Consider the following 22,823-nt stretch of genomic DNA (forward strand, 5'->3'; position numbering starts at 1 on the left):
GCTCCCCGGCCGAGGCCACGGCAGGAATTTTACACCAAGAGCCGGTTTGATGTGTCAGTGGTCTTTATTCATAGTACAAAGTAGAGAGATACATTCGTTAAGAAGCACCGCGGCACTGAAAAGTCCGTTTTGAATACTGACGCTCGGCCGCAGCGTGCCGCCTCATCCACAGTTTATATTTCACTCTGGGAAAAAAAAAAACCCCACGATACTCTGGGATACAAAATCAAACATGATATGGACAGAAAGGAGTAAGACTTTTTGATTGCTAAACCGATAAAAATGTAAAGACCCAACAGAAATGTTGTGGACAATGAATAAAATGTAGAAAAGAATAAAGTTTAAGCATGTATACTGAAACGCTGAAGAAGCGGCTGGCGGCCACGCTTCAGCTCGTGCGAATTTTGGCGATTTCTTGTTACCGTCCAAACTTCCGCTGCGATATCTGTTAAATATGTTAAAGATTCGTCCATTTTACAAATTCAGTTGGAAATTCCCATTGCTATGTCATTACCACGGATAAGACCACGTCACAAACTCAAGTCTACAAACACACGTGAAATGTCAAGACAACAAACTGATGACACGTGTCGGGTTCCAGTAAACTACGATACGCCGCTCAACACCCCAACTATCACAGATGCAAACAAATGTAATGACCTGGTCCTGCTCACCGCCATGTAAGTTTTCCTTTGACAGACGGTGGACTGTTTCCCATTGTTCCCTATGGCGGTCCCTACAGGCCTTAGTGACCTTTGGCCTCGGACAACGTGGCACCCCAACACAACATGGCTTCACTTGGGCCAAGGTGCACTGCATCTTCAGCCTCGCCTCTCCAGCCAGCAGTTAGAAGAAGAGCATCGCGGGCGTCCGGGTGGCGTGGCGGTCTATTCTGTTGCCTACCAACACGAGGATCGCCGGTTTGAATCCCCGTGTTACCTCCGGCTTGGTTGGGCGTCCCTACAGACACAATTGGCCCCGTCTGCGGGTGGGAAGCCAGATGTGGGTATGTGCCCTGGTCGCTGCACTAGCGCCTCCTGGTCGGTCGGGACGCCTGTTCGGGTGGGGGAGGGGGAACTGGGGGGGGAATAGCGTAACCCTCCCATGCACTACGTCCCCCTGGTGAAACTCCTCACTGTTAGGTGAAAAAGAAGCGGCTGGCGACTCCACATGTATGGGAGGAGGCATGTGGTAGTCTGCAGCCCTCCCCGGGTCAGCAGAGGGGGTGGAGCAGCGACTGGGACAGCTCAGAAGAGTGGGGTAATTGACCAATAGGGGAGTAAAAAGGGGAAAATTCAAGGAAAAAAAAAAGAAGAAGAGCGTCGCAGGGTCGCCTGTAATTACATCTCAATTATAAAGGTGGATTTCAAGACACATTTGAGGGCATACGTCACCCTCCCACCTCCCTGTGGAAGAGGATTCATGATGAATTTAGTCTTTGGGAGAGCAACGGCATTTCAAAGACACCCCCCAACGCGAAGGGAGGGCAAGTTTATTTGCTTCTTTGGCCATTATCATCTAAAGGTCATGTCCTGTGGGAAGCGTTCTTTCCTGTGATATGAATCAACACAAAATGCCTTTCTAACCCTCGACTGCGGCTGTGGCTTTCTGATAGTAAAATAGGCAGCGAGTGAGATGATGAACGGCTTTGAACGGCCAAAACACCATTTAACGTTCCTTCATTTGCTTTCCCTATCAAAATGCATCCACGAGGCAGAACTTCAGCCCACGTTTAATGGTAAACATATGCTGATAAGGACGTAAAATTGCTTTTTAAAGACATTCCCAGGTCCCGGAGACATAAAACCTGTCAGGAGTGACAGATCCACAGTGTCATGCCTTGCAAGCAAACCTAAAATGGACCTAAAATCTGAGGGAGATTTGGAGTAAATCCTTTTTCACATGTTTTATCTGACATTGTCCTCACTCTGTGATCCCCGTTATGCGGTATTTGATGAGAGTTGGACCCGTTTGTATGTTCAATCTTGTACATCCGTCTTCCCGGCTAGGGTGGTGCAGCCAGTCTGTGTGGTTTAGTGTGTGCGCCTCATTGCCAGTAGCAGTTGGAGTTACTTGCATTTTTACACCACCACCCATGTAGGTTTGATGGCTGCCCCCGAGGGCTGCGGGTGGAGAGGCTGTCCGACAGCATCGTGCTCCTCCTCGTCTTCTGAAGCCTCCTCTGTGTCCGTCTCTACGGTCAGCAGGACCTGGAGGCGATACAGATGCATGTTAGTGGACCGACACCCGAGACACACACAGGCCAGAGTGCAGCCCAAACCGAAGGCTGAGACACAACGTGGGCACGGGTTATCACCAGCTGCCGCACGATCTGTCCCACGTCTCCATTCACGACCAGGAGCTGCTAAACACATCCCACTGTTCAGGCTGCAGTAATCCCTGTATAACATTAAAACTTTTACCCCCCCCTTTCTCTCCCCAGTTGTACCCAGCCATTTACCCCACTTTTCTGAGCTGTCCCGGTCGCTACTCCGGGGAAGGCTGCAGACTACCACATGCCTCCTCTGATGCATGTGGAGTCGCCAGCCGCTTCTTTTCACCTGACAGTGAGGAGTTTCGCCAGGGGGACGTAGCACGTGGGAGGATCACGCCATTCCCCCCAGTTACCCCCCCCCCGAACAGGCGCCCCGATCGACCAGAGGAGGCACTAGTGCATCGACCAGGACACATACCCACATCCGGCTTCCCATCCGCAGACACGGCCAATTGTGTCTGTAGGGACGCCGGACCAAGCCGGAGGTAACACCGGGATTCAAACTGGTGATCCCTGCATCGGTAGGCAACGGAAAAGACCGCCACGCCACCTGGGCACCCCTACTAATTATCATATTTATAGTTATTTTGAGGTGCAAAGTACCTCAGGAATGTGGTTTCTAACTCACTCACTCACAAACGGACATTAACTCTACTGGTTCTCCAGGTTAGCTGTAGCATCTATGTAGCATTGGGGGGGAGACTGGATCCCCAAAAATGTTAAGGAGTGATAGCCTCTAAAAATATGTGCTGTTGTAACACATTAAAGATTGTGTGTGTGTATTTTTGTTTTTAATTGAAGTGTTTCTGATGTGTCAGCTTGCTTTCCTGGGTTGCTGGTTAGCTAAAAAACATGTGATTCAGACAAGCTAACTGTAGCTCTGCTGAACCGCTGCAAAAACATCTATTTTACAATGTCAACATTAAGCTTTCAATCAGGATATGATGTATGATGCAGGATATGATAGTAGACCCGGGTTCGCGTCCCAGCTGCCGCCTGAATTTGCCACAATATTATTGTTGATGCTAACCAACGTTGTCGGTTTGTAGTGCTGTTTTTGATCTGTATACGCTTGACCGATCTTTTCTTAATTTTCTAATGCTCATGTAGCGAATTCAGGGCGCAGCTGGAAACCGAACCCGGATAGCCCGCACCACAGGCGACTGTGCTAACCAGTCAGCTAAAGGGTCCGACCCTTTTCTTAAATTTTTAATGTAAAGCGAAATGAGACAGTTCTTTAAATGCTTGATCCTGAAGGAGTAAAGACTCCAGGGCTTGACTTGATCCTGAAGGAGTAAAGACACCAGGGCTTAACTTGATCCTGAAGGAGTAAAGACTCCAGGGCTTGACTTGATCCTGAAGGAGTAAAGACTCCAAGACAACGTGCCATCCGTCAGTCCTTGCAGTTCAGCTGTCTCTCAGAGGAGATGTTAACAATAAAGGAAACGGGGCTCGGGGCTCCACCATAACACAGTCTTCATGCCACAGGCAATAAAAACTGACCACGACAGCATTAACTGGGACTGTAGCGCGTTGTGTTTGGACCAGCGCCCCCGCCGAGACCTCATCCATCCTGATCAATGCCTCTCTATCTCCATCTCCGATTGCCTCCTTTCCTCCCCTCCACGCCCCACAACCTCTGTGCATGGAAATGAACCCTAAATGTCACTTTTATTCCCACGATGAAGGGATTATTTGTGGCTGTCTGGCAGACGGCCAGAGAAGAGGAGGGAGGGAGGGAGGGAGCATCACCACTCCACCCTACACACACATTCTGCTCTGTCATTAAACCAAACATGTGGGTGCCTATGTGAAGTGTTGATGTGTGATGTTCAGCACAAACCAAGGCATAGTGGGCAAATTATAAAGAATGATGTTCGTGGTGGTGACTGGATATGGGAAGAAGGATTCTGCTTTTGAAGAAAGCTGCACCCTTGGTTTGCTGATGAGTCAAGTCATATGATCACTCCCGATTCAGAGGCGTGCTTGTCTGCGGTTCAAAAAGAATGGATGTCATACTTATTTCTTTCTTACTGATGAAGCAGAAATGCTTCACAGCCTCCAGACGACACAAACCGCGGCTGCTAGAATGTTGGCAGAAGCTAGACAGGGACCAAATGCTAACACCCATCCTAGCCTTCCTTCACATGCACGCTATCCATGCTACACCTGACTTTAAAGTGCGACGGCTCACATATGAAATACTACAGGGGCTTACTCTGTCTCATCTACCGGACCTTATAAAGCCTTGTCTAACTTGCACCGGTTCTGCAAGTCCTTACCGGGTCTAGTTGTATTCACCAAGTCAGAATTTACACCACACTAAACAAAAACGGGTTGCACCGCACCAACTAGTTATTCCTAACAACTTAATAAGTCAGTAAGGTTAAATTGGATTGATGCTCAGCCACTTTATACGGTGATGTGGACATCTTTGTCCAATATCGTTTCGTAGGGTAGGTGTGCAGTTCCATATTTACAAGTAAAAAAATTTTTTTTTTTAATCCCCCCCCCCTTTTCCTCCCCAATTGTATCCGGCCAGTTACCCTACTCTTCCGAGCTGTTACGGTCGCTGCTCCACCCCCTCTGCCGACCCCGGGGAGGGCTGCAGACTACCACATGCATCCTCCGGTACATGTGGAGTCGCCAGCCTCTTCTTTTCACCTGACAGTGAGGCGTTTCACCAGGGGGACGTAGTGAATGGGAGGATCATGCTATTCCCCTCCTCCCACACATACCCACATCCGGCTTCCCACCCGCAGACGGGGCCAATTGTGTCTGTAGGGACGCCCGACCAAGCGTTTTTGATTGGCCAGCTGCTGTGATTGCCTATTTACACACTATGAAGGCTTTACTAGCTATGACATTCCTTGTTTGTGAATGGTGCAACCAAAATTCTTAAATAATTATTTTACAAGAACGTAGTAAGGACTTTACACACAAACCTAGTAACAACTGTATGAATGACTGGTGCGACCCTGTCATGGCCCCTTTATTCCCAGAACCAGAATGAATTCAGCAGGTTGCCGAGTCTTTTCTTACCATGACCCTTTTCTTTGGAATGGGTCTTCCTGCCGGCAGAGAGGCATGAGGACCCATTGTAGTTTATACTTAAGTTAAGTCAATTGTATTTGTACAGCCCATTACCACACATTACAAATGTGCCTCAGTGGGCTTGGGCTAAGTAGTGGGCTACTTACATACTTCTTCTCATCTAAACATCAATCATCTGACTCGCAGATACCGCCGAGTGTTTCCTCCCCAAGAGGGTCAGTTGCAACGAGAGGGTCGGACTCTACAGTTAATGTCTAAGTTTATAGGTCCTGCTAATGGACGTATTAACAAGCCACATGAGCGCTTCATTTCCAGGATGGTGCAGTTCTGTGGTGGCGTCTGGGGAGGAGGTTTCACATGCTTCTATATGCAGCGCTATCACTGCTTTCACTTTCCTTTTTCCCTTGTTTTGCTATCAACAACTTTTTTAACTACTTTATTAATCCCCATGGGGGAAATTCTGTCTCTGCATTTAACCCATCCTAGCTTGTGTAGCGAGGAGCAGTGGGCAGCTGCCGTGCAGAATCCGGGGACCAACTCCAGTTAGTCTCACCATGCCTCGGGGTCAGGGGCAAAGACAGGAGTATTAACTCTAACATACATACATGTCTTTTTGATGATGGGGGAAACCAGAGCACCCGGAGAAACCCACCGCAGACACAGGGAGAACATGCAAACTCCACACAGAGGATGACCTGGGATGACCCCCAAGGTTGAACAACCCCCAGGGTTCGAACCCAGGACCTTCTTGCTCTAAGGCGACAGCGCTAACCACTGGGCCACCGTGCCGCCCAATAAGTGTAGTCTTTCGGAGATTTCAGTGGGTGTTTTCCTTCCAAATCTGTTACCTCACGTTCCTTGGAGGGAAATCCACCATCTTCCTGAGGTTTCTCCCCCTTTTTTTCTCTTGAAGTTTTTAATTTTTTGGGGGAGTTTCTTCTCATCGGAACTGAGCACCCGAGGATGGAGGGTGTTCTCTCTTTTCATTTACTGTTGCCACCTGTTTCACTGTCAGACCATAACTGTGAGGAGGGCCACGCAAAAAAACTGACTTCATGCTGAATCCATGAATATTAAGAACAAGTCCATGACAGTTTCAGTAGTCAAGAACAACCAGCAGAACCCATCAGAAAAACAACCAAAACTCCATAATCATACACAAGCAGTTTTCTAGAACGGCAATCACCCAAATCACATTAGCTTCAATCATCAAGTATGACTAATTTCAAGGCCTCGCACAATGACTCATGTTTACCAAGACAACGGAGACCCGAGCAGCTACCCAACACTGGAGAAAAAAAAAACTTTCAGGAGTGATGAAATCTCACTTGCTCTTTTGCAAGCGACAACAGAGCTGGCACACAGAATCAAGATACCTAAAATCAGTGAGAAAGGGTAAAAGAAAGTCAAGAAGAACAGAAAAGTAGTCTTGGTAGGGGGCGACTGCCCTTTACACCATGTGACAGAGAAATAAATAAATAGGTACGAGAGTGTGTGTCTTCACCGCAACAATAACAGGCGCCGTTGACGCCAGGTACATAAGCTGTCGGTCCACAGTCATGTTAAAACACTCTGGCTGGACAACCGGGAGGATCCGTGACTGAGTGATCAACCTGACATCGTCATCCGGTTTTACCATCCTGCTCTCATCCACAATAATGACTTCCAGTCACTAGGACCCCCCACCCCCCTTTATTTATATATTTCATTTTCTTCATTTTCTTTACTTTTATCCAAAAAAAAATATAATCAAAAATCAAATCAATTTTATTTGTATAGCCCAATATCACAAATTACAAATTTGCCTCAGTGGGCTTAACAGCAACACAACATCCTGTCCTTAGACCCTCTCATCGGATAAGGAACAACTCCCTAAAATCCCCCCCTTCTTTTATTTTATGTGTTTGTTGTATATAGAATTTAAACATGTCAATAAAAATAATGACTTCCGGTTTGCCATCTGCCATTCACTGGGCAGTGAATCGGAGTGACTGAGTGAACAAGTTGTATGGTTGGCTCGCCGGATCAGGTGATCAGCAATGTCCCTGACCGATGACATCACTGGTAAACACGGAAGTGGGAGTTTCCCTGTTGGCCGTGGCTCTTTAAAAGCATGGGGCATATTGCTGCTTGTGGATACTACTGGAACGGTAAGAACGGAATATTTATCTTCTCTTCTCACATCTGGTTACACACTGACAGTACAGCACACAGCAGAGTAGGAGCGAAAACAGCTCTCCATGAGCCAAGAGGCATGAGGGAGAGTCCACAGTTACAGCACCCCAAATAATCATTCTTGACAAAACACTCAATACTGAGTGAGTGTTTGAAAAATGAGAGACATCCGCAGATAGAAACAGAGGAAGAGGAGGGGGAGTTAACACAACTAGAACAGATAGAGCTACAATTAAATTCTCTTTCAAATCGACATCCCATTCCGTTGCCTACCAACACGGGGATCACCGGTTCGAATCCCCGTATACCTGGCCAATCACTCTGGACTCTGAGCCGTCCCAGTCGCTGTTCCACCCCCTCTGCCAATCCGGGGAGGGCTGCAGACTTCTTTTCAGCCGCTTCTTTTCACCCGACAGTGAAGTTTCGCCAGGGGCACGTAGCGCCTGGGGGGATCACACCATTCCCCCCAGTTCCCCCTCCCCCCTAAACAGGCACCCCGACCGACCAGAGGAGGCGCTAGTGCAGCGACCAGGACACATACCTGTTGACTACTAAACTTGTTCTGAATAAACACGACGTTTATCTTCAGTGAAACCGACTTTATTCACTCCATTTCTTCACGATACCAAGCGACCAGCAACTTGCTCTCAGCATGAGCACCACCACAACTGCGCATGACAAGAGACTCCCGCCTAGAAGGGGCAATACACTGCACATGCATAACCTGACCAGAAGGGGAGCTGTCCTCCATTACATTAACTAAATAGGGATGCATAGAGATAACATGTTAACAATCTCATTCTCTTTTTTTAAAGAAATAAACAGAAAACAAAAAATGAAATTCACAGCGTGAATTATGGAACACACATTTCCAGAGAAATCAACATGTCATGGAAACATTTGAGAACAAAATCAATTGTCCATCCAACACCCTTTTAACCCAGGTCCCATTGTCCTTCACAGAGTGCCTTTAAGTGCACAAGAGCCGATGCTCCTTTCTTTGTGAGACAGTCAGCGAGTTGAGTTTTCGTGTCTGACCAACGTACCTCCTTGATCTTCTTGCTTTGTATGAGTTCTTTAATGCTACTGATTTCCAGCCTAAGTCTTTTCTCTGTGACTTGCTTTGTAGACTTGAGAGCATCATACAGAGAGTGGTTATCAGTCACACAGAGCACGGAGGGAGCATTCAGTTCAGCATTGCCAGTAGTTAGTTCAGAAAATAGTGTGGCCAGAAACATTGCATTGTCTACTCCATCTGACATAGCAAGAGTTTCCCCTGCGAGTGTACTGCGGACCACACGTCTGATTTTCTTAGAGTGCCAGCTGAGTGGGGAAAACTTCCCTCTTTCTCTCATAAGTGTTATCAAAGTACCTCCCTGTGTACCTCCATCAGGGAGGTTCCCAAACGAAGCATCACTGAATACTATCAAGTTCAAAGCATCAGTGTTTCCCAGATGTTGGAATCTGAGTGTTACCTTTTCAGATTTAAGCTTACGGATAACCTTATTAGCCTCATGAATAGATTGTACTGTTGCCCCTTTTATATTAGAAGCCAAACAACACGAGTCAAACATAACATCAGGTCTTGTTTGTTTAGCAACCCATAGGATTTGTCCTATTTTTGACCGTAGCTGCTCTCTTTCAGTGTCATTAAGGGGCTCACTTCTCTGTGTGGCCCGACCTGCTTGAATGGGTATAGGCTGCAGATTGTCAATGTAACTTTGTTGGTGTACCTGTACCTCACCGTTTACCGTTACAAAATCCATTCCTACATAAGAAAACTTTTCATGCTCCTCACGACCAACCTTAAACACAGATTTCAGTTGCGGGATTACGTTTGATGAAAAGTTTGATGTGCCTGCCCAGAGAAAATCATCTACATGACATGCAAGCACCCCAGTGACCTTACATTGCTCATCCAACCAATAAAATATTGCTGGATCCACCTGAGACACTCTACCACCAGTAGTCTGCATGATTTCCTTCACTTTGTTGTACCAATATAGTGATGCGTCTGCAAGTCCATAAACACATTTCTTAAGTTTCCATACAACATGTTCACAGCCTGCTTCTGTAGGGGGGCGGATATAAATATCCCTGGATAGCTCCATACCCTGTAAAAATGCCGATTTGATGTCCATAGAATGCACTTCCCACTGGTTTTGACATATCACTGATAACATAAGTCTAAGTGAATCAGTAGCACATGTAGGGGAATCCTTTTGTAGCTCTTGAATATTTATCTCTTCAAAACCTCTGGCAACCAGTCGTGCTTTAGGCACAATACCCTTAGGTGTTTCTTTAAGACTACAAACCCATCTAGTAGAGATACATTTCTGACCTGCATCTTTAACTACCTCGAAGACATTATTATTGTGCCAGTTCTTTATTTCTTCCTGTTTAGCTGCATCAAATGAGGTGTCTTTCGTTATAAGTACATCAGCTTCTCTGTCTGTTTCTATGTGAAGATTATCAACTTCTGAGATATCAACTGATACCTTTTGCCCATCACTTCCATTATTCTCTAGATGTTGCATGTTATACCATGTTTTATATTTCCCTGTAGCTTTGCCTGCTCTCCCCAAGACTCTTGCTCTAAGTAGAGTATTGTCACCTCTGTTCATATATGTTACAGTCTGTCCTGTTTTTAAACTCATACCTGCAGAGGGGACAGGATTATCATGTGCATTAGGCTTATGGGCCATTTCAGTTTGTGCAACATTACTTTCAGGTAACTCATTCTCTCTATTTTGTTCACTGGCTAAATCATCAGCTACATTGTTTATACCTTGTTCATCATTTCCTGTTTCTGTGTCTTGTTCATCATTTACTGTTTCAGCATCATTTTCATTTTGTACCATTTGTTCTTCGTTAACCCTTGTGTTCACCTTGGAAAGTCTAGAGTGATGTACTCGCACTAAGATTCCACCATGCCTTACAAAAACAACAGCTCCATCCTGACCAATAACAATTCCTGGTCCTTTCCACTCATTACATTCAGCTCGTTTGTAATACACCTTGTCACCCATGTCATATTTTTCCTCTGTAGCTCTGAGCTGTTTACGTAGTGCTCGTCTTATCCTTTCTGAGCACTCTGCTTCAGTGAATGCTTTTCTAGCAGCATGTAGGGCCGAAATGTGCTCTCCTACTCTAGCACTCATAGTAGTACCCTCTAGTGCGGGTGGTTTATCAACCAGTACAGAAGGAAGGTTAGGATTCAAACCATACACAAGTTGATGTGGACTGTAGCCGTGCACATTATGCATACTGTTCTTAGCCATAAGAGCCCAGTCCAGGGCCGTTTCCCAGTCACAGCCACTTTCTCGCCTGACCTTCAGAATGATGTCGGTGAGGGTCTGATTATGCCTCTCCAGTAGTCCGTTGCTCCAGGGACTGTATCCCGCTGTTGTTTTCGTCTCAATGTTAAAGTTCTCAGCCATATCACGGAACTCTGCATTATTGAATTCTCCTCCGTTATCGCTGTAGAGCCTCTGGGGGGCGCTGTGGATTCCTATCCATGTATGAAGAAATGACTTGACGATCTCTGAGGACTTCTTGGTTTTTACAATGCTTCCTGCGCTGAACCTTATGAATTGATCATTGATGTGGAGGTACCATACCCCTGGTTCCAACTCATGCAAATCTACTGCCACCGTTTCATTAAACGTTGAAGCAAGAGGCAAGCCCACAGCAGGCTTTGGCTTCGTCTTGCTGTATCTCTGGCAAATGTCACAGTCCTGTACTATGTGCTGCAAAATCGTGTCACTCTGTGTCTTTATTTCCAGAGCTATGGATGAGCCGCTGTAGCCTCTCGGCGGAGGCGTGACCGAACTGTTTATGCAATTTCAGAAGAACTTTGTGTTTCTCATTTGCGGTCATATTTTCTGTGACTGTGAGGACCTCATCTTCATTCAGGCTGTTCTCTGGAGCCGTCAGTGCTTCAGTTTCTATTGGCTTTGTTTCTGTGCTCTTGTCTCTGATATCTATACAATAGTGTCCCGAGCTGGTTAATTCAAGAGGGATATTTTGATTAAACATCACAGCACTATCATTCTCCATATCCAAAATGGTCCCTGCCCTTTTCAGTGAAGTCTTACTCAGAAGCAGTGGGATATCAGCTTTAACTACTTCAGTTTCCACTTGACATTTTGTCTGTCCTATTTTTACAGGCAGTTTCAGTATTTTGGAGGAATGTACTATATTCCCATCTCCAAAGCGAAATGGTCTGCTGCTTGGAATTTCACTTTGCGCTATCTGGTTCACTTGGCTTCGACTGAGGTCTGCGACAAAATTTTCCAACCACTTTTCTCCGCATACTGTGCGGGTACATGCAGTATCAATGATAGCTGTCCCTAACGACTCAGTCAGAAAGATCTCTGATGCTGATTCAGACAGCGAGGCTTTGGTAAACAATGTGTCCTCTACTTTTGCTGGCTCTTCAGTTAGCTTTACTTGCTCGCTATTCTTGTGGGGACAGTCCTTGGCCCAATGGAACGTGCTCTGACATACAGCACATTTTGATCGCCTACCGAACCTATCCAGTGGGTTAGTACCTTGTAACGGTGGCTTTTGTTGTCCAACCTGTGTCTTTTACTTGTATGCCATTAGTCGCGTCGACTTGTATTTTCCCTCCAAAAATCCTCCTGAGCGCGGACTTCATTGCTGCAAACGTTAGATCCGTACACGCTGTCAGCGCCATTTGCCTACTCCTCTCGTCTAGACAAGCCGTATCCAAAAGTTTAAAAGCCAATACGGCATCGGGAAGAGTCATATCATACTTTTTCATTCTATTGTATCGCTGCTCAAAGTCAATCACATAGTCCGCCATGGACACAGAACTGTCCTTCTTGATACAGTCAAAATACGAATAAGCATCGTAAGCGCGGTCCCTCTCTTCTTTGAGAAACATTCCATCTAGTTTTGCAATTAAAACGTCCATACCCCCATCTGTATTCAAGTCTGCAGCGGGTATTTCCATGGCGATATCCCTTGCCCTTCCTTCAAGCCCCAGGACGACAGCAAGGGCCTGTTTCTTCTTATCCAGCTCAGTAACGAGCTTCCACATAGCAACTTCATTTTTCCAACTCTCGTACGGTCGGGACTCATCGAACTTCGGTGGAACTTTGTAGCTAGCAGAAGCCATTTTCTGCTAACCATCCTCTGCTACCAATGTTGACTACTAAACTTGTTCTGAATAAACACGACATTTATCTTCAGTGAAACCGACTTTATTCACTCCATTTCTTCACGATACCAAGCAACCAGCAACTTGCTCTCAGCATGAGCACCACCACAACTGCGCATGACAAGAGACTCCCGCCTAGAAGGGGCAATACACTGCACATGCATAACCTGACCAGAAGGGGAGCTGTCCTCCATTACATTAACTAAATAGGGATGCATAGAGATAACATGTTAACAATACCCACATCCGGCCTCCCACCTGCAGACACAGACAATTGTCTGTAGGGACACCCGACCAACCCGGAGGTAACACGGGGATTCGAACTGGCAATCCCCATGTTGGTAGGCAACGGAATAGACTGCTATGCTACCCAGATACCTCGTGAAATGTATTTCTATTTGCCCTGCGTTGAACTGCGTGTAGGGGAAGCTGATAGACAGGACTGTTGTAAGATGACACAGCTGGCACCTGGTTGAACCGCATAGAAAATACCATCAGGTCTTACCCGCGACTCCTCGTTGGTGACCCAAGGTAGCGAGTCAGCCTTCTTCACAGCACTGTCACAGGAGTCATCCAGGCTCTTCATTGTTTTGTACTTCCTCATCATCAGGCTGTCGACCACCCAGAACATGATGGACTACAAAGAGAAACTGGTTACTGATACTGAAAGAGGTGAACTGGCTATTTATACTGCTCTTAAATCTAAATATGTGTCACATGACATCTGAGTGCCAAGAGTCCAATGTGATGGACAGAGCATGAAAGCTCGACTCACGTTCACTATGAAGGGCACGATGAGCATGACCAGCACCAGCTCGAGCTGAGGGTTGGCAATGTAGCTCAATAACACCTCTTGCAACTGCAACAGAAACAGAGAAGATGTTAAACGCATCATGGGGAGGGCTCCTAGATAGACATGTAACGGCGCTGAACCGTTTCCTCTTTACCAATCCAGAATCTTCTACACTGAACCTCTGGGGCTGGAAATGATGCTACTTCACTTGCACACATTTTTACAGTGGCTTGTAAAAGTATTCATACCCCTTGAACTTTTCCACATTTCGACCACAAACATAAATATATTTTATTGGAATTTTATGTGAAAGACCAACACAAAGTGGCACACAATCGTGAAGTACAAAGAAAATTATACATGATTTAAAAAAATGTTTACAAACAAAAAACTGAAAAGTGTGGTGTGCAAAAGTATTCAGCCCCCCTGAGTCAATACTTTGTGGAACCGCCTTTTGCTGCAATTACAGCTGCAAGTCTTTTGGGGTATGTCTCTACCAGCTTTGCATATCTAGAGACTGAAATTTTTGCCCATTCTTCTTTGCAAAACGGCTCAAGCTCAGTCAGATTAGATGGAGAGCGTTTGTTAACGGCAGTTTTCAGATCTTGCCACAGATTCTCAATTGGATTTAGGTCTGGACTTTGACTGGGCCATTCTAACACATGAATATGTTTTGTTTTAAACCATTCCATTGTAGCCCTGGCTTTACGTTTAGGGTCGTTGTCCTGCTGGAAGGTGAACCTCCGCCCCAGTCTCAAGTCTTTTGCAGACTCCAACAGGTTTTCTTCCAAGATTGCCCTGTATTTGGCTCCATCCATCTTCCCATCAACTCTGACCATCTTCCCTGTCCCTGCTGAAGAGAAGCACCCCCAGAGCATGATGCTGCCACCACCATGTTTGACAGTGGGGATGGTGTGTTCAGAGTGATGTGCAGTGTTAGTTTTTCGCCACACATAGCGTTTTGCATTTACGCCAAAAAGTTCAATTTTGGTCTCATCTGCCCAGAGCACCTTCTTCCACATGTTTGCTGTGTCCCCCACATGGCTTCTGGCAAACTGCAAATGGGTCTTCTTATGGTTTTCTTTTAACAATGGCTTTCTTCTTGCCACTCTTCCATAAAGGTCAGATTTGTGCAGTGCACGACCAATAGTTGTCCTGTGGACAGATTCCCCCACCTGAGCTGTGGATCTCTGCAGTTCGTCCAGAGTCACCATGGGCCTCTTGGCTGCATCTCTGATCAGTGCTCTCCTTGTTCGGCCTGTAAGTTTAGGTGGACGGCCGTGTCTTGGTAGGTTTGCAGTTGTGCCATACTCTTTCCATTTCTGGATGATGGATTGAACAGTGCTCCGTGAGATGTTCAAAGCTTGGGAAATCTTTTTATAGCCTAACCCTGCTTTAAACTTCTCCACAACTTTATCCCTGACCTGTCTGGTGTGTTCCTTGGACTTCATGATGCTGTTTGCTCCCCAATATTCTCTTAACAAACCTCTGAGGCCGTCACAGAACAGCTGTATTTGTACTGAGATTAGATTACACACAGGTTGACTCTATTTAGTCATTAGGTCAACATTCGATCATTCAGCAATCATCAGGCAACTTCTGAAGGCAATTGGTTGCACTCAGAGAAAAGGGGGCTGAATACTTTTGCACACCGCACTTTTCAGTTTTTTATTTGTAAAAAAAAAAATTAAAATCATGTATAATTTTCTTTGTACTTCACAATTGTGTGCCACTTTGTGTTGGTCTTTCACATAAAATTCCAATAAAATATATTTATGTTTGTGGTCGTAATGTGACAAAATGTGGAAAAGTTCAAGGGGTATGAATACTTTTGCAAGCCACTGTAGGTGTTGCGAAGTTGTAAAGAAGTGCTGAAGCAAATGTCAAGCGCCTCTTAGTGGCATGGAAAATAACGGGCCTCATTCATCAATTGTTTGTAAGTACACACCCGTGGAATTATTTTTAGCTCTCGACCTTACAACGTAGCACATAACACCCCATTACATACACAACACCCCTGTATGATGATGTCCAAAGGCTGAATTGGGGGAACATTAAATATCATAAGAGCATAGTAGACAATGGACATTATAAGAAAGAAAGAAAGGTGTGTGTATGTCTATTTTCTCTGTCAGTTATTTCAGGGGGAGAGTAGTATCGCAAGTGCTCGCTTACATTGGACCAGCCGGGAATAAGCAGCACCAGGCTGATGATGCCTTTCTCCAGCACCATGATGAGCAGATAGATGCCACACTGACCTAACCATGCTGCTGCCTGCGGAGGGTCACCTGGGGGAGAGGAGGCAACAAGTCCGACACATCAGCACCTCTTGTATAGGATAACTAAACACCAGACCATTTTCAAGAGTTTGCTTTTGTCTCCAGGTTAAAAAACCATGTAAAGGTTAAAAACATGGCAGTCTGGTCTTGATACTCTGATGTTAGCATAGCAGGATAAACACAGCTGCAGATAACATTAATAATGGATCTGCTGGATGTAGGTGTACCAAAGAACCAGCATTGACAGTACTACTGACATTTCTTAGTGCCGTCTCTTTCTGTCTGTCAATGCTGATAATCAAACAGATCCATTATTAATGCCATCATCTACAGCTGTGCTTATCCTGCTATGCTAACATCACAGAGTACCAAGTACCAGCCTGCCATGTTTTTAACCTTTACATGGTTTTTAACCTGGAGATGTCAGCAAACTCACCAAAACGGCCTGGTGTTTAGTTATTCTTTAATGATCACATGGACTGACCATGTGGTGAAACTGACAATATGGGGCAAGATAAAAAGATTGACAAATTGTGTGTGCTAAAGTGAATGCATTTGGGGTGGGTGGGGGGTGACTTGCATAGGCTTTTTGTCATAGCAGACAAAAAGGAGGAAACATACAAACAGGATTTTTACACACAGTCGTCAGGGTACGGAGAGATGGGGGGGAGGGGGCAGAATGACAGTAAAATGATAAATAAAACAACACCGTCATTTCTGGACAGAATGTCATACGATTACATTGTTTTCACAAGCGGCTTGTTACAGTAGACTTTAGCAACGCAGCTGTGTGTTAGTCATGAGAAAAGCATTTATTGAGAACAGAGGGAATAAATCAATTATAAACTTCAGCTGTGACACAGACCCAGAAAAGCTGCATATTGTTTTGGACGGGGCGCGGGGGGTGGGGGTGATGACAATAAACTAAATAAAGCCAGCAAACTGATTAATGATTATACACTTCTCATCTAGAGGTGTGGACGGGTCGATGTTATTACAGCCTAGCGTTTTTCCAGTGAAACGTTCCAACGGTCCACAAGGTGAAAAACAGATGAACCAGCGAGCACCATAAATGGCATGGGCCTTATCTCTCTTTTTCAGACTCATTTGCAGCTGGAGAGGCTGGCTCCCTCCCTCCACCATCTGACTCCAATAGGCCTCTAGCGACCTCTAGTGGGAGAAACAACGTTACTCGTCTTCGTAAGAAAACAATTGGTAAACGCAGTCATTGTGCAAATAGACTACCCTGGAATTATTCTCTCTCTCTCTCTCTCTCTCTCTCACACACACACACACACACACACACACACACACACACACACACACACACACACACACACACACACACACACACACACACACACACACAAACGTATATGAAGACAAGCAACCAGACATTACAAAAGCACTGTGTTTAAGTTTCATAAGGTAGAAGAGAATGGGGGTTTCAAGAGATGGTCAAGAAATGGGTTTGGAGGATTAAACAGAGTACAGTTTGTAAAATGTGCTCTGAGGCCTAAAATCATCGAATATATACAGAAAAACATCTTAACTGACGGGTCTGGAGGGATGAGCTCTTCAGTTCTGAACCATTTTTCTCATTCTTCTGCGTTGAATGTCGGTCCCCTGAGTGCTTCCGGTTAGCCCCTGCCAGATCAGACCCTCCCCCCGACAGTCCCAAGGGTCAACTCGGGCTTAATAAACAGTGTAAAAACCTTCTGTTGTGTTTAATTAGCTTCCTTTTTCTTCTTCTTCTGGGAAAAGAGGTGGCAGAGACTCCTGCCATTCAAATAACAGAAAAAGCGGTGAGCAGGAGACTGGCTGTGACTTGGCTGACCTAGTGCATTTTTCTTCTTCTTGTATTTAATGGCGGGTGGCAACTAGCGTTTAAGGTGCTTACCGCTACCTACTATGCTGGAGTGTGGGCCAGAATACTAAAGGATGAAAGGCGAGAAAAAAAACCCAATAATAATAAATATTAATAGCACTAGATTCATTATGCCAATTTATTTTACGAACACAAGCGATGGTTTATATTTCTTCCCCTCAATACTGAATAAATTCCTAAGATTGTACACTCTGAACTCTTGCATTTTTGCCAAAAAGGAACAAGGCAGAACAGATGGTACCGCTTGCTCTTCTTTTTCTTCTGCTCTCGGCGTACCGGCAGATCGCAAACAACTTTAAGGTTCATACCGCCACCTATTGTACAAGAGAGTGTAACAACTACTACTACTACTACTACTACTACTAGTACTACTACTACTACTACTACTACTACTTTCAGCTGCTCCCGTTAGGGGTCGCCACAGCGGATCATCTGTTTCCATCTCTTCCTGTCCTCTGCATCTTCCTCGGTCACACCAGCCACCTGCATGTCCTCCCTCACCACGTCTATAAACCTCCTCTTTGGCCTTCCTCTTTTCCTCTTCCCTGGCAGCTCCAAGTACAAGAGAGTGTAACATCATGTCATTTTACCCTATTCTACCCATCAACCTTGTGTCACTTAAGAAAGTAAAGAGTGCCTTCCTGTTGATTTTAATCCCTCTCCTTCTCCTTCTGTTCCCAGTATCCCCATCAGATTCCACTCCCGTCCCGCTGCTCAGACTTTATCCTGTAACCTTTCTCTTTCCACTTCATACACGTTACAACGCAGTCTGGTAAATATAAATGCAATGCCAAATAGCGCCACAGGGCGGCTCTTCCTTTTTGTTTTGTTGTGACTCACTGGAGTAGAGCCGTTCTCAGTGCTGCTTCGACCGATGTCCACAATAACGAACTGTCGCGGTAACAAGTTGGTGCAGGTTATAATTGTTATGTTTTACTGTTCCTGAACACAGTACCGTGGAGACCTGCGTTGTATGGTCCGTGTATGTACAACAGAATAAAGTAACAGTGGAAGTCTGTCGACTCTCTGAGCTAATCAGCTATCCTGGGGCTCTTGCTAACTAGCCACATGCTTCTTCTTCTGGATTAATGGCGAATTGCAACCAGATGGAACATTATCGCCACCTACTGTTGCATCAGAGTCCCTAATTTATATCATCCCCACCAGTCCCGTATCCCTGAGAAAGGTGAAGATATATCCAAGGACATCATTTCCAGCGTTCCCCGCGAAAACTGATCTGAGGTCCATGTGCTCAATTCCTTTTTGTTCCAACATGGCTTTCAGTACGAGTCTCTCTCTCGCATATAAAAAATACATGTTGCACTGTCTCTGGTTTCTAGCCACATGCTGCTAGCTCTCTCCACCTACAGCAGCCCAAAATCACAACACTCACCGTACTCTCCAAAGGTGAGTAACGTCCACTGCTTGTGCTCCACCACTTTGGATACCACCTTGACCCCCACCCAAATGACCAGCATCCCCAGCGTGGCATCCAGCAGAAAGTTCATCAAATACCTTCGCCAAAACAGTAAAACAAATACATTTTATGACGGTAAGAGTTTCTGACAGACAAATCTTCAGAGTAACCTGTTAAATACACACTTACAGGGAACATGGGTCCTCTTTCGTGAGGGTGGACAGGAAGACATTGGCAAAGTGGATGAACAAAGCACCAATGGCCTGCTTGGACGTGTCGAAAAACCTGCAAAAGACAGCAAGTGAACTGGTTCATACATGATGCTTATGTATTTGGACAAATGTGAAGATGGTGAAGAGAAGAAAAGATTTTCTGACCAGATCCTCCACGGTCGTCTGATCCCTACCGGCTCCCGGTACCTCTTCACTAGAAACAAGGAAGCATACAAATAGTTAGGCCAACAAATGAATAAAATGACAAAAAAACACAAACAGAACTCTTGTGCAGATCTGGAACAACAAATGTGTTTGCAGTAGTACATGCAATATGACAGGTGCGGTCCATAACGCCATGCGCCACCACGGTTTTATGGAGTACTGTGACAACACCCGTGACTTACTGACAATAGTGATATTGTGCACTGGTTTGTTAAATAGAGACTACTGAGGGCCTTTTTTTTTTTTACATGTTGATGGTGGTCGCGTGGTTCAGGTCCTGGGCTGTTCCGGTGGTGTCTGGACACTGCTTGGCATCCTCCTCATCATAATCGTCATGTATCTTATGATTCCGTTATTTTGTTATCCTCTTTCAATGTTGTATTCTGTAAATTGTGTAAACACAACATCCATTGCACGCCTGTCCGTCTTGGGAGAGAGCTCCCTCCTCTGTTGCTCTCCCTGAGGTTTCTTCCTGTCTTTTATCCCTATTAAAGGTTTTTTTTTAGGGAGTTGTTCCTTATTTGATACGAGGGTCTAAGGACAGGACGTTGTGTTGCTGTAAAGCCCTCTGAGGCAAATTTGTGATATTGGGCTATACTAATAAAATTGACGACTTGAAAGCGATGTGCTATTGGCTGCTTCTGTCATTCACATGTGATTAAAGCGAACAGCATTTACGGAGTCTGACCAGAACAGGCTTCGTAAGTTGGGGCGAACGGCCACTGTGCATATAAATTGCGGATTGTACCTTTAAAGTTAGGTCCTATAGCTCCAGTATAGAGGGAGAACTAGGATGTAAGAAGCAGAGAGGGTCAGTTGAAGTTCTGGTTTTACTCTCTCTCAATGTCCCATTCAGACCAACAAGACTCAGACAGACACTTCATTATTTGTCGTTGTACAGGTTACAATGAGTGTGTTCTCTACATGTAACCCATGCTATTGTGTAGGGGCAGTGGGCAGCTGCTGCAGCGCCCTGGGACCAACTCCAGTTCTTGTTTCCATTGCCTTGCTCAGGGGTACAGGCAGGAGTATTAACCCTAACATGCATGTCTTTTTGATGGTGGGAGGAAACCGGAGCACCCGGAGGAAACCCACGCAGACACAGGGAGAACATGCAAACTCCACACAGAGAGGACGTGGGATGGCCTGGGGTCCGAACCCAGAACCTTCTTGCTGTGAGACAACAGTGCTAACCACTGGGCTGCCGTGCCAACAAGCTGCTGTTGGTGGTGGCTCAAGGCTAACCGGCTTACAGACTCCCACTGTTCCATCCTCCCTGTGTCTCACAAGGTCACAAAGTGTGACTCACCACGTGAAAACGTGATTTCGCACACAATACAAAGAAAACCCAGCAGCAGTTTTGTGTATCTGGGCTGGTTTCTCTGCAAGGAGAATGGGGTAACTCCCATGTTTGGTCTGAGAACCTTTCAGCTGACATAAGCTGGGTTTTTTTTCTTCTGTTATTGTAAATACAATTGTTATTGTAAGACTCTCATTTAGCTCCAGTGGCGGCTGGAGAGCCGTCTCTGCAACAAACCAAAGTCTGTCTAGATTATAAGAGGACAGACATAACATCAAGTCAGTGGTAAGAAATGAGTGAAACAGCCTCGAGGAAGAGTGCTCCAAACAAAAGACTGGTAGAGGAATACGCCGTACGTGCTAGAATCTGGCTCAGCATGCCATCGCTGAGAGCTCGGCTGTGGGTTCTCGATGCCAAGCTGCACATATAAAAAAATGTGGCGTCAATTTGAACAAACATCTGTGTTTTGACCGAGACGAACACTCGCGCGTATAAACTACATGCATAATGGAAAAAAGAGAGCGCGAGAGAGAGAGAGGAGAGAGAGAGAGAAAGGTAGGAGTATTGATTGTTCTACTAATAAGTAACTGAGTGGAGGTCAGAGCTCATTGATTCGACTCCCCCTTCCAGCGTGACCTTACTTTAGAATACCTGACAGTGGCTGAATCAGCTGCTAAAAAATCACAGCGGCTACACGGACCTGTGCAAAACCACACGGCGAAATACTTCCTGGGCCACAGACACACATGCATAGCTTAAGTTGTGCGTGTCACACAGTACAACGCCTCAATATTCCTTTCAGTAGCAACGGACATACTTTGAATTGTTCAAGTCAACACCAAGTCCCATCCAAACACAACATTTATTCACCCCGAAAGCAACGTGCCTTATGAATAACTTGGCTTGGCAAATTCTCTCCGGGGGCCCCGTGGTTGGATCTGTACGGGAAGTTCTGATTATCAGAGCCCTGAAAAGCAGGCAGTAGGTTGCAGCATCATGTTAAATCACCCCTGCAGCCAGTAAACATGTCCGTCAGCGTTAGCCTCTGCTGTGATCATGGAGAATTCATGAAAAAAAAAAAGCCACTTAACAGACTCCGACGGCAGCCCGAATCAACTCCCTCGATTTAAAGATACACATTTTGAATTCATCATTTTATAGCTCGTCTTGCCCTTGTACATATGAACAAAAAGAAGACTTTAACTCTTGTTTAGCGTTTATATATAGTTCAAAATCAAATGTTTAATCCCTTTCTGACTGCTTGCTAGAAATTAAATCCTGGTTTTCATACCACCTCTTCAAACATAGTAGTGATAAAACTGAGGTCCTCCTAGTAGGTACTAAATCTACTCTGGCTAAACCTGATAGTTTTTCTCTGACTATTGACAACCCTATAGTTCCCCCATCTCCTCAGGTTAAGAGTCTGGGTGTCGTCCTGGACAGCACATTATCTTCTGAAGCTCACATCAACAGTGTTACTCGGTCTGCATACTTCCACCTACGTATTATTAATCGTCTTCGTCCGTCACACCTAACAGCACCGCCATACTCACTCACACCCTGGTTACATCCCGTATTGACTACTGCAATTCTATCCTCTTTGGTCTTCCCCTCAAGTGTCCTCATAAACTTCAATTGGTCTAGAACCCAGCTGCCCGTATCATTACCAGAACTCCTTCCATAGATCACATTATTCCTGTTCTGCAGCAGCTCCATCAGCTCCCTGTTAAATACCGTACTGACTTCAAGATCCTGCTCCTCACCTTTAAGGCCCTTAATAACCTAGCTCCTTCATATCTTCCTGAACTCCTTCATATCCACATGCCCTCCCGCACTCTCACATCCTCTTCTGCTCTCCAACTCACAACACCATCGGCCCGCTGGACTACCATGGGGTCTAGAACTGGACTACCATGGGGTCTAGAGCCTTCAGTCATTCTGCCCCCCGCCAATGGAGCTCTCTCCCACAATACATTCACAACACCGACTCTCTTTCAACCTTCACATCCCATCTCAAAAC

At 45.5% G+C, this 22,823-nt stretch overlaps 1 protein-coding gene across 1 annotated transcript in view; it reads right to left on the reverse strand.

Annotated features, from left to right (window-relative positions):
- Window positions 1-45: 45 nt before the first annotated feature.
- Window positions 46-22,823, reverse strand: part of tmem110l (transmembrane protein 110, like) — a 28,650-nt gene continuing 5,872 nt past the window's right edge. The window contains exons 2-8 of the mRNA XM_056276062.1: window positions 19,444-19,492; window positions 19,256-19,351; window positions 19,043-19,164; window positions 15,658-15,770; window positions 13,465-13,548; window positions 13,195-13,326; window positions 46-2,210 (exon numbers count right to left, since the gene is read on the reverse strand). Of these exons, the coding sequence (XP_056132037.1) occupies window positions 2,082-2,210; window positions 13,195-13,326; window positions 13,465-13,548; window positions 15,658-15,770; window positions 19,043-19,164; window positions 19,256-19,351; window positions 19,444-19,492 (725 nt within the window). The 3' untranslated portion in view covers window positions 46-2,081. The remainder of the gene's footprint in view (window positions 2,211-13,194; window positions 13,327-13,464; window positions 13,549-15,657; window positions 15,771-19,042; window positions 19,165-19,255; window positions 19,352-19,443; window positions 19,493-22,823) is intronic.

This window comes from Lampris incognitus, chromosome 3, assembly GCF_029633865.1.
Source record: "Lampris incognitus isolate fLamInc1 chromosome 3, fLamInc1.hap2, whole genome shotgun sequence".
In the NCBI taxonomy this organism is placed as follows: Eukaryota; Metazoa; Chordata; class Actinopteri; order Lampriformes; family Lampridae; genus Lampris; species Lampris incognitus.